At 34.7% G+C, this 13,667-nt stretch overlaps 1 protein-coding gene across 1 annotated transcript in view; it reads right to left on the bottom strand.

Annotated features, from left to right (window-relative positions):
- Window positions 1-297: 297 nt before the first annotated feature.
- LOC145988042 (uncharacterized) overlaps window positions 298-13,667 on the bottom strand; it is a 135,204-nt gene continuing 121,834 nt past the window's right edge. The window contains exon 6 of the mRNA XM_083122879.1: window positions 298-6,239. Within this exon, the coding sequence (XP_082979005.1) occupies window positions 6,157-6,239 (83 nt within the window). The 3' untranslated portion in view covers window positions 298-6,156. The remainder of the gene's footprint in view (window positions 6,240-13,667) is intronic.

Here is a 13,667-nt window from a genome sequence, read left to right as displayed (position 1 = left end):
TATCTTTAATCCTTTTAATACAAAATATGGATGCAAATTAATATTCCCATAATTAAACAGTCTGCACAATTTTTATGCCCTCCCTACAATTACTTGACAAAATCATTAGCATGACGAAAATGCTACATTTTATTGGTCAAAACAAGAAAAACTAATAAATGTCATACCTGGTTTGAGTGTGAATTTCAAATACAGTGTATGTAAAATTTTCTAATGAAGAACGAAGTAACTCCCAAAATAAAACACACTGAGACTGATTTCCAAATCATTTATTTATTAAAAATCTTTCTTGTTTAGAGATAACATTATGAAGGATACATATTTTGCAGATGAAACAAGAGATTTATTCATTTCTTTGCACAAAATGTTTTAAACACAAGCTTCTATAATATTTTGCTATAATGAAAGTGTTTGTGTAATAGCACATCTACCTGTTTCGAACAGGTAAAAAATGTATTTTAATGACGATGAGGATGACAAAATGTAATTACGTACTGGAAGTTTTTGGATATGGACAGCTTCTGCGAGACAAAACAAGTCCATTTATTTACAATTACCTCCTTAAAAATATATTAATAATAGTTATATTCATCTTGAAATAGTAGGAGAGTATTTCTTGCTCTTACATTTGTAACAGTTCAAAAGTACTTCCATTATTCTCCAGTGTTACGCATAAACTCATTCTCACACGCATTCACATCCACACATGAAACAATTTCTCGTGAGATTGAGATCTATATTTTACATTAATTTGTCCTTTCAAAATGCAATTTTTCATGTAATTGTCGCTGTCTCTATCAAAGCTCCGATGTTTGTTTATTAACTGGAAGAAGTTAACAAAATTCAGCACACCATGTAAGACATTGATACAAAAGTACTTTACATTTTAAATCCTTTCGAATCATAATTACAGTATGAAACAATACATTTAGTGTATAACTTAAAAACAAATTGGATGCAAAATAGATTTTGGACAGAACCATTAGAATATGTTTTTATTACTGTCTTCTTTCGTGCGGAACTGAAGAGAGTAAATTCTGATAATATAAACTGTAGTACTAATTCAGACTATAAGTGATACATATAACAGAATTGTCACTGCGTTGCCATTCTTCGGATGGAAATGTGAAAGGATGACCATCAAAAAAGTTAATATAATAAGTGAAAAAGTTACCTACAAAATGTTCTGCTTAATTTTTTGTATACACCCTGTAATAAAAGGGTCCTAGGGTTCGATCCTCGCTGGTAGTACATCACACAGAGATTCGAATCCCACTTTAAATTGTAGGTCCAGTCCAGATTAGCCTATCTGAGCATAAAATGTATTCAAAACAAACTTTAAAATATCTTACGCATAATGTAATAATTTCCAATAACTTCATCGGTTTCATTTTTCTTGCACGATAATAGTTTTATGTATATATTAAATTAAATTATTTCTAGTACATGATAAAATACCCATTAATCTATTTTGCACCTCCATACACAGAACAAACTAAAATCATAATTATTTCTCATTAACATACATTTTTCTGGAATCACTGTTGCATATATTATCATTAACTTGACATTTACTTTAAACAGAGCTCTTTGGCTATTGTGTATATACCTGTATATTTGCCTGTTTAACTTAAAAGCAAAATTCAAAGAATATAACTCCTTCACCTTTTTCTGCGTTCAAGAGAGAGCTGAACTCTCAAAGAGTTCTTTGATGATTGTTGGATGTGTATATCACTTTTTTCCATTGTGTTAAATGCACACTTAATATACTTAATGTATCCCATATCTTTCATTTATAAGGACTAGAAACATCACAAGAAAAATCAAAAAAGTTACTTTGGTATGTAACTGTACAAACACGTTCCCACTGAAAACAGCACCACATTTTGGACTAGTGTTCATTCCACTGTTTCCATAACCGCAGGATATAAATTCACTGATTTCTCAATCACTTGGACTGCATTGTTTTAGTCACTCCGTAGTTTTAGTTGAGTGCTTCAAAGACGAATAAATGTTCATATTAAACTTTTGTCTCGAAATGAGTCATAACTGTGTGCCATCTCTGGAATCTTTTGCGCTATTTTCTTGTCAAGAAAGGTACAAATCTTCTTGAATTATTTCCAATCGGGACATTTTTTTTTGACAATTTACACTTGACAAGTGTTAAATCTCGATTTGCTACATGTCGGGCATTTCAATACAATTTTATACTTTGTATGTTTATCCATTATTACCATTGACTAATAACCGTAGTTATAAAATAAGATATTTTGGTTTATAGAATTAAACAAACTGGTGTTTTCTGCTTTGAAATCATGCAATGTTTCACATTTTTTTATTTATCAAACCATATTCTTAACACATTTTTGGTAAAATAAAATGTTACATGCAAGTTGAAAATATTAAACCTAAGAAATGTTTGTGTGAACAAAATTCATGAATTAAATAATTGCATTTATAATCACATCTCAATTAATGAGATTAACTATTATACAAGTGTCTTAATGTAACCAAGAGCAGATAATGAACAGCTAGTCAACCAAGCAAAAGTTCCGGAGGTCTAGAGAGATACTGATTTAGTGAGGTTAATTCCTATTCATTGGTAGTTGCAACATCACCTGAGGAAATTTTGCCAATCAACGGTGTCGTACAATCAATCCCTTTATTGAATTTTCAGATTCCAATTAGCTCTGCCACCATAGGCATCAATCAGCTTGTTGTCTAGCATGCAAAGCAGGACCCAAACCAATGCACAACCTCTATCAACATTTCCCCGCTCATACCATCTTTATATTGACAGAAATATTTTCATATATGAGCAGTTATTGGAGCCACAACTTTCCAATCTTTGATGGAACAGAAATAATAATATTGTATAGAAATACTACTGATCTGTATGTGTGCAAGATCATATCTACGACAGAGGGCTACAATTTAATTTACATACACAATAAAGTAAACAATCTCACAATGAATAATAATCTATCGTTGGGAATATAAATTTGACAAGAAATTCTAGAGCAGGCTAAGGTACAGATTGTCTAAGATATAAAATGATATTATAACGATTAAAATCGAATATGACAGGCCAGAACAATACAATAAATAAATGTACCTTATATTATTGAAATGTTAAAGAATTCATATTATTCTTTGCCATTTAATGAAAGTATAATTGCTCTGTTTTTGACGTTACAAGGGTTTCTAGTATAATTTTGGAGAACTTGTCGAGTATCAAATAAAATTATAGACGTAAAACTTTCGGTTAATAATTAGCATGATTTAATCTAGAGGTCACTGATATAATTTGGTAAATATAAATCACAAGCAAAAGCTATAATATTTGTGAGATGATTCGAAACAGACACAGTTTCTGCTGCCTCTGTTTATTCACTATTGCTCATGTACCTTATAACCACAACGAGTTGTAACGAATTAATACATTTTTATAACTTCCTATAGAAAGTTTTAGAAAATTACTAGTTTAATTTAACTTCAAATTCATATTGTTTTATAAATTGGTGGAATGCTTAATTTTGTATTGATCTTCAAACCATAAAGTGTTTGAGAAATTATGTATGTAGGTATCCAATATGCAACCTATCTAAAAATGATAAATTTAAAAAAAGATATGTTGTTTATGTAAGTTCCGATATTGACTTCTCCAGTTCTAGTTTGCTGATATGGAGATCGATAACTGTTGCAGTAAATTAGATTAATGTATGACGTAATGTATTATGTACGAAATGTCTTCTGTTGCAACCAAAGCCTTTTGTTTGATTGTAAACGTGGTACAAACATAGAGATACAGTGACTAGGTTTTCCAAAAGTATCTGTTATGATTGTATACTCAAGAAATTGCTGCATTGTTGCTAAGCTGAAATTGAAGCAAAATTTATTCTCTGCTTATGTTTGATGAGCCCAAATAGACTTGTTCACATTGTCTGTGACTTCAGCTTTGGAAGGGATGTCAGCTTGCTTGCACCCGGAGGAAATTATCAAAGTTTAACGGAAACAGGCTGCAGAGGGCCACTGGCCGCCAGGTGTCTCCGGGACTATACCGGAAGGGATGGAGAGACGAACACCATTCCGGAAATCTACTTCTTCCTCCATTTTTTTTTTCATGCACTGACACACTTGTTTGTTAACTACTTGTTTCTTCCGTCAGATGAGTGTACAGTCGCTTTCAAGGTGTTACTTCCTGCCCGAAACTAAAACAAGGACATTGTCCCTTCCTGTGAAAGCATCGGAAAGCAGAAGCATATCTCTTTATGATTCGGCTGAAAGAGATGCCAGTTAGAAATGCAGAGAAATTCGATGCAGTTTCTCTGAGACACATTTGAATCTTATTGTAAAGTGTGCACATCACTATATGTTAAGTCATCGAAATTAAACGGTAACTCGGGTTAAATCTCTCTAAATATAAATAAAGCTATGTGAATGTGAGTTGAACCTTCTCTTGCGAGTAGAAACAAACAGAAGAAAATGTGTAGCCTTAGCTCGTGTATACCTGCATAAAATATGGAGAAATAAAAATAGTAATAGTAATAATAATTCTTGAGACTATCCTTTAGTGGATCCATATCAAACATATTTGCAAATCCCTAGAACATACTCAGGCGCGACATATTAAACCATTCCCATAATTAAAGAATTCCTTACTTCCATTCCATACAAAAATGTCATATACTATCTTTGCCTTGAAAATGTGCTCTGGTGTATTGTATTGTACTGCAATATGTCGATCTATCTGGGTTCGTGTATTTCGATATTCGATACTCTTAATAATTAATAGTATTATTAAATATTAACTTTTCGAATCACCAAGTGTCCAGCAATCCACTACACCCGATAAAAGCTGTTCAGTTCTGTAAAATCAAAATATTTGACGATGCATTGTCTCTTTATCTCATACAAGAACTTAAGGCCACCTACTGAAGTGAAACGCTTACAAATGCGTATTTCAATGACGATATCTTTGTCGACAAGTTTGAAATATGGTAGTCTAAATACAGCCTTAATACCTTCTTCATCACAGCTTAGTTCACACCAATCACATCCTCTATTGCGTACAAGATTCTATGCTGTTTGAAAACCAAAGTTTCTGATTGTCAGATTAACTGGACAGAAATATAATTATTTGAAAAATAATAAACATGTACAGCTGTTAGTTAGAGTAACATTTCCATATTTTCCACGCTACTTTCTTAAACAGAACAAGTACATCGCTATATTCCTTTCCTTCAGTATCCCAAAGTCTGTGTATATATTTTTCTTTTCTAATTTATAACCAGAAAGAGCTAATCTGTAAAAGAAATGTGATGCCCAAATTGAATATGTACATATCCGTGCAGATGAAAATATTATTTGGAAAAAGCTCTTCATGTAGATGGTATTTTTGATAAAGGAATTTAGTAACCATTTACAAAACTCTTATGACTTTAAAACGGCCAAAGGAAATATATACATACACTTTTCACATTACAGGCACAGAATATATTGAGGAACAAAATATACTCAATTAATTAGTAATTGACAATGCATCTCATTCTAAATTTAGACCACATTTTAGGTTAAATAGACCAGAATATATATATATAGTGAAGTAACAGAAAAAGACAGTACTGAAACTGTAAATTCACTCATGACGAACACAATATTAGTACGATCAGTTGACCTATAATTTAATGTATCCCGATCTAAGAGGAGCACACAATTTTCCAACATGTCTGATTCCTCTGGCAATGATTTCCTTGCAGCACACTCTGCAGATCCCAGTTACACAACTTCAACAGCACCTCCATTCGAGTCCCTTCTGTGCAATCGTTTACGGAAAGAAAAACTAATAACAATTGTCATCGCAGGACATTGTCCACATACCATGATTAAGACAGATACACACGCGTTTGATTACAGGGAAAAAAAGTATTTTCAATTGTATATTTACGGAACTCCTTTCCGGCGTTCGATCCATGTCAGTTTTTTTTGTTGATTCACTTCGCACTTTCATTTCAAAGAAAGATATATATATATACTTATTTACATTATCTTTTTTTTTCCCTTGTCAAAGGAGAGAAAAACATATCACCGATTTTTTCGCGCCAAGAGATCCCTCTAGCGGTAGAATATTAAGCTGAAGGCTGCGATGGTAGACTGTTACCTGGATAGAAGACCCCCAAGGTAGGCAGATATGAGGAGCAGGACACAAGATGGCTCTAGCGACATGCCGTTATCGTGAGCTGCAAGGAAAGAAAATAAACTCATGAGGTATTTACACAAAATCACACAAGAGTAAGTATTTTAACAGTAACATTATTAAAACATTCTTAAAGTTCATTTATGCTATTAGTAAATCTCAACCCGGACTAAACCTATAGTTTTAGAGAAAAATAATTTGCTTCTAGAGCACAATTATGGAGCAACCAATCAGAGAAAAGTAGGGTCTGACCTTGCACTTTAGTGCTCACATTCGTGCCTCTGAAGATGCTTAATTGACTGCATTCATCACGGTACAAGCAGAGTAACATAGGGTTTCCTGATATTTTCAATTTAAAATTATTGTTGGTGTGGTGAGGGACGTTCATCACACTTACAACAAAGTCAGTACTCTTCCTGGGCAGACTATCTTAAAGACACCTATTTTATTTTCGTTTTCCATCCATTATTATACTTGTAAATAACTACTGTGCAACTTAAACATCTATAAAATATATTACTTAACATTCTTTTAACAATAATAATTCTATATTGTATTGAAATTAACGATTAATTTCAATGTGAAAAACATGAAAGCTACAAAATTAATATTTTTTTTAAAAATTAAAGTCAAAACAAATATTATCTGATTATTATGTGTTGCATTCTGTTTCAAATTGAGTAAAATCTCAATATCTTTCAATATCTTGAAAGACATGAACTCAGAAAGTTTATTAAACAATATATTTTGAATTATGTTAGAAGTCTAAATAAATTATTAATCAATTAGTAGAAAGTACATTTTTTAAGTTGTTAAAATAAAGGTATATCATTAACCTAATGGAGATGGGTTATTGGCAAGTCGGACCTGAGGCCAGAGCATCGTTATCTCTTGTCAATAATGATCATATACGGAAAGAATACATAGTAACAGGATTAATTTGACAAGAAATAACTAGAAACAACAATGGTTAACCAAGTTAACGTATAAAGAAGGGCAGACGATTAAAGATGTGACTTTCGATCGATAACCAACAAACGAGGATAGTACCCTTGCGACATAAACACAGTTTTAACTTGTTAAAATGTGGTAACTACAGTATTTTTTTTTTCAATTGTTTCTTCAGTCCATAATTGTCTTGTTTCCGTTGTTCCATTCACGCAACCACGCTTGGAAATTTTTTGTCCCATTTACATAATGAAAGCTTTAGTTCCAGAGTTCTTATTTTACTCGCGAAAACGTATGTTGAAAGTGCTTTGCGCATATTGCAGATTACGTAAGAATCGCCTATCCTCACGGAAACCAAGCGGACTTGTTTCTGGTTTTCGCGGCTTTCTTTCCCAGTGGCTTCTGGAAATCCTCCGTGACACAGACGACATGGGATTACACCTCCTGAGACCTTGCAGACCGAAACGGAGAAGCCGCTAAAGGCTTATGGAAGAATCAAGGAATCGCAGCGAACACCAATTCAAAGCCCCGAAAAGCCTTTGCTGGTAAGGAAGGAAAGAAGTTTAAATATGGTTCCAACTGCTAATCGTCCGGCCAGATACCTAGAATTACATTGTCGCACCTTCCGCTATGATAACAACTATACAAGCACCTTACCACTTGTAACGTTACCACGACCGGCACAAGATTAAATATGGCTGTGAGCATAAGGAATATGATAAATTTTAAAGGTATGATACATTTTCAAGGTATGATAGATTTTAAAACAGTCATCACTTAAAAGTCATATATTGTAGACTCGTGTACTTTCGACGAGGCCTTTGGCCACGTCTTGTACGCTCGCATGCGTGATCTTCGGCCATGTTGTGGGCGTAATCATGTTATAGATGGGGTAAAATGTCTGCATGTTTTATTGTATGAAGCGAAACAAGTGTATAAATTAAAAGTTTAGAAAGTAACTTTATGTCTGTATGGGCTCTAATAAGGTACAATTATTCAAAATAGTTTTGTCTATTTTCTTAATAATAAACTGAGTAAGTTATAACAGTTTCAAGATAATTAGTTGGATGTTTTGCATAAACGAATTCAATAGCAAAACTAAATTGGAAATGCAATGTTTACGTCTTTTGTCATTTTCACAATTTCAAACGTAATTGGAAAATAATTGTTTTGTGTCATTCTCCTCAAATTCCTACCTTGCCTCTGTAATAAATTCTGACGCTCGTATTTTGAAATATGAAAAGTCTAGTACAAATCACTTACAGTAGTTTTCGGGTGAAAATAAACTTTTTTTTAAAGTTCTCTAGCAACGTCCGTTTCCATGGTGAACAAAAGCACCGCAAACTCTCTAAATAATTGTTCGTTATTATACCTCTAAACATTTAATTAAAAACAACCACGATGTAAATCTTTTCGCATTGAGTTTACTAATATATACGTAATTGTATCTGGGCTGAAACTAATATATACGTAATTGTATCTGGGCTGAAACTCCTTATGTAGATGTCAGTTTTGTTTGAGGCACCTTTTCAAAACCAGGAGTTCATTCATCTGTGTGTGATTTGTGAGAAATATAATGTAGCTAGACAATGAAAACGTGAATGAAACAATGTGTGTAAAAAATTAGCCGTGGCAACTGGTTGCTAAGGACGTGAAAAAAGGGATTTTCACCCCTAAAAAGGGCTAATTGAGGGATTTTTACATTTTCTCGGCCTTTTGAGACGATTTCATGGGGGTTCATAATCGGGCATTTTTCGCCTCCAGGGAGGACATTTATGTCAGTCAGTCTCAGTCCGTGGTGGGATTGGAGTTTTATAGTTATTGGATTATGCACAGTTGAACTGAATTGTTGTTTTATTCACATATAGGCTAATCGGGACTGGATCCAGAGTTTATCGAGATTCGAACCACTGTGCCTCCACCGGGTATGGAACCAGGGACCCTTTGATTACAAGGTGACGATGTTACCACTACGCCATTGGAGAGGCAGAGTTTATGCACGAAAAGACTGCAATATGCATTTATCATATTTAAAAGTGGATTAGTAAGCAATCGCAACTTGAAATTATGCAAAGGCTAGTTTAGCCTTTAGACATTTTAAAACAAAGGCGTATCTTCGCTTCTTGCATCATATTAGTTAATGATATCCCATCATACTAAATATTTTCAAAAGCTCTCTGGATTGGTTGATTTAAATTTGTTGACAAAGAAATGATCCTTAAACAGCACTAAATTTTCTAATACTCCCTCATATTTGTCTAGAATAATCAAAATTATTTAGTCAAAATGGAGGAATGTACTGTTATAATGCATTTTGTTTAATCCTACTATGGTCGTTTGTAGAGCATAAAAGTCGAATTCTTTGAGAAGAAAAATAAATTGTTTTACGTAAATAGAAACGAGGGGGCGTCATAGTAGTATTCGATGGAAGTGACGTCACGGGATTATTTCCAAGCACTCTCTTTCGGTACGGACTCCCGGGTACTCTTTACGAATTTTGTTTCCCTTACGTTTGCCAGTATTTGGTAATTGACTGCTTGATTTATTTAATCTATTTCACGTCGCTTTTCTTCCGATTTTGACAAATCGCGACGATGGAGATGAGTTTTCAGTTCTTTTGTTATTCCACTTTTATGCAGAGATAGGCTAAATGGGACTGGACCTTCAGTTTAAAGTGGGATCCGAACTACTATGTGCGTCCACCGGGTATCGAACCCGGAACCCCTTGATTAGAAGGCGACGATGGAGATGAATTGTGATGGGATGGATGAAGAGACATTCACAAAGACATGTGTGCGACACGTGTCCCGCAGAGGCTCCTACTCCCTGCGAGTCTAGGCGCCAAAGCCTCGGTAGTCTGCAAAGTGCAGGCCACGGGGGTGCTACGTGGAATAGAGGTAAGAGATGTCGCAAAGACATCTTAGGATTTGCTCATGTATAAAGGGATGAAGTGTCATTTGTACGTGGAACTTCCTTGTTTCTTTTCATAGACTTTAGTGTGAGGTTTTCCAATTTCGTACCTTTTCCTTTTATACACTGGCATGTTTTACTTTATCTTACGTGCATTTCTATGCTATTTATGTTTCCTACTTCTTTCACTTTGTTCTCTTTAAATAGACGAGTGAAATATGTTCCTCAACAAAGCAATGGTTCCCATAATCGGTTAGTTCCTTTAGATTTTGTCTCGAGAAATTCTGGATGTTTTATTTCCTATATTATGAGAGTTTATTATCACTTTTAGCCAAACACCGTTATGGTGAGTTGTAAAGTAAACTCTCCAAAGCTTAGAGAAGAATTTAATTTTAAATTTAATAAAACGTGTAATTATTAGACGGTATCGGGATCAGAAAGTATCGGTTGTATTTTATTTTTAAAGATACAAGACGATACTTGGTCTTTAGCTGGGTCCGCAAAAGTGCAGCGCTTACATAATTATCCTAGAAATTATGCAAAATTCGATATTTCTGTATAATTTACGTGGAACACTTACACAATAATATTGATCTGAACAACTTTCAATTATATAATTTTCAATTATCGGTATCAGTATTTTCTACTGCTTCTCTATCTCTGTATGTCTGTTAGTCAGTCTCTCTCTCCCTCTCTCTATTTAATCTTCGATATTTGTGTGTTTTATCAAATATGATGTTCGGCGTGATTAGTTCCTATTATATGTTTTGAGCAGAGCTCTCAATGTTTTTTAAACATGTATAGTGAGTGGGCTATTACTCTATGTTGTTGTAAATCTAAAATGAATTCCAATTTTTCCAAGGGCCTAAATGGTAGTTTTTGCTTGTGGGATATAAATGATTTAAATTGAACTCCATTCATATGATTGATACTGATAAATGTATATGATTATCAGTGTCGGCGATTAGAAGGGGGGGCGTGTGGAGGCAGTTGCCCTTCACCACGTTTTGTCCCCACGCTTTTCTTATTTTGTTGTTTTAGGTTTGTTGAGTTTAGTTATCTTCGCATAAATAATACATTTATAATGTATTTATGCTAAAAGAACCAAACCTAATAGACCTAACCTAACAACGTAGGCATTCCTCGAATGACGTCACAACACAAGGTTGTCCTTACTTTGTGCGATAAGGGAGACAACTGAAGTCAGGGTCTCCCTTATAGCACAACGATAGGACAACCTTGAACAATAAAACAACAAAAAAAACATATAATTCCGAAACAAATTGAAGAAAAACAATTTAAATTAACGAAAATAATTTACATCTATTAAAAAATAGAAACTTCAATATCCAAAAATAAAATGAAAAACATAAATAGGGATGAAAAAGCGAAATAAAGAAAGTTCAATCCTAGTGGAAATGTCGCATACATATCCACGTTAAAAACCAAAGTTCGACCTGGTAATACTGTGTGTTTACAACATTGAAATACGATAAACGAAAGCTCCTATGGTAAGTAATGTAAGAAAGTTTATATTATTTCACAGAGCAGGAACTTCTAATTGAAAAAAAGCACAGCGGAAAATCGAAGAAAGAATTGAGTACTAAGAGTGAACATAGTTTTGTTGACGGCGAAACTGTAAAACACAAGAGTCGATTGTGCAGTCTAGCCGAAGATTCAACAAATGCCTGTGTGCTGCTCTAGACATTCTTTTTGATTAGTTAGCACGAACCACGTGACCATACAACACACATTACACCGCTCCAGAAGGTAGTACAAACGGTGCAGACACCAAACACACTACTTGACACCAAATCAACGAAGTAGGCGAGTCGGTGTTGCACCGTGGAACCAACTAGACGCCCGAGTGCAGAGAGAGTGTAAACGTGCAGCGAACTAGACGGAGCAACTAGGTGAGCGAAAAGTTGTATAATTGTTTTCTTTCCTCAATGATCTTTCAGATATCATACGTCATAAATAGTATTAATTCATATAAATATTGCAAACACGCAAGCTGTGATATATCTTGCATTTCATTCTCTAGTTTACCTATGGCCGAGATGTACTTTGTCACGCACATTTCTTATGCTCAAATGTTTACTAAAATTTATTCTTTAGGTACCGTAGGTAATATAAGTTTGGTTTAATTTTGATTTGATGTTTTAAGTCCACTTTATGCACAGTGTGCACCCGGGACCCCTTGATTACAAGGCGACGACGGTAATATAAGTCATTTGCTTCGTTCTGCAATGAATGAAGTACATACATTTCATGGTGTACTCTTTTAACCTTCTTGTTTTGTTTTCATTGTGATTTTCAATGTAATCCCGTGTCTATTCAGTTACGAAATTAACAATTATCAATAAAGAGAATAACCTACACCTTAGGATGTAAGTTTACAGGAACTCTGCTAGACTTACTGTTCTAGAACCATCCCAGAAGATGAGACAAATTGTCAGGATTTCGCAAGACGAGACACGGTAGGAGAAGGAACTGATTTGTCAGAGAACCTTATAACAAGCAGATTCATCGATTCGGCCACTCATCTCTTCGGGGACACGCGTCTGTCGTTACTACGATGATTGACTGGATGTCGCTTAGCAACTCATAACATCTTTCAACCTTATTTGTCAATTTAAAGATGATTGATGCAAACGATTATTGAAAGTCGACTTGGAAACGAAATTCAGAATTATAGTTAATTGACACACGAAGAGCTCCATGTAAATAATTGCTATGCTTTCAAATTTAAGAACCCTGATCGAGTGAAAACGACAGTGGAAAGTTCCAATTTAGTCGAAGATCGAAATTCATAGACGCTTTATTGGAAAAGCCCAGGCGAAAATACTACCAGGACAATACAACTTTGTAAGCCGGGCGTAACAGCCCTTGAAGCCCAGGGGCTACCTACATACTGAGGACTTTACTCCCACATGCCTCAGCAGAGTTGGGCGATCATCCAACCAGTTACGGGGTGATGTGTGGTCAGCACAACGAACCCCCAGTCGTTGTTGTTGGTTTTCTATGACCAGATTACGCTACTCATTCGTAGCTCCCCAGTTTGCTCACGATGGTGGGTGGCTACCGGTCCCATACACTGGCTAAAATCTCTGGAGAAAGGTTGTTAAGAAGCGTCTCCCAGGAGACTCGGAAGCTTCGCGTGTCCCGTTGCTGGAGCCGAAAGCATGACACCTTAGCAGTGATGTGCGTCTACGCGTAAACAACGATAGTCTACATTCTACACGTAGACTATGTTATACACGTAGATTACGTAATCTATGTAAACAACATGGCGAAAGGTGATAACTTAGCAAAGAGCGCCGAGGAATTAAAAACAAATTATACTGCGTATCAGTTGCTGATGTGTGTGGAGAACTTTTCATACTCTTTCTTTCAAATTCGAACAATTTCTCACCTAGGAAGGAACCTAATATAAGAAATATTCTAGTGCTTTATGGGGAAAATACCACTCTTGCCTCACGACTGCCATCTGTTGTTGTTTTTTGCATACTATTTATCTTCTTCCATAGTTGATAATAGAAGAGAATTGAAATTTTGTTGTAAATAGGGTTCTTTTCATTTTGTTAGGAAACAATATAGTTGAAAATGTCAC

This window comes from Lepisma saccharinum, chromosome 5 (assembly GCF_977018435.1).
Source record: "Lepisma saccharinum chromosome 5, izLepSacc3.1, whole genome shotgun sequence".
Taxonomy (NCBI): Eukaryota; Metazoa; Arthropoda; class Insecta; order Zygentoma; family Lepismatidae; genus Lepisma; species Lepisma saccharinum.
This window is presented reverse-complemented; position numbering and strand designations above follow the sequence as displayed.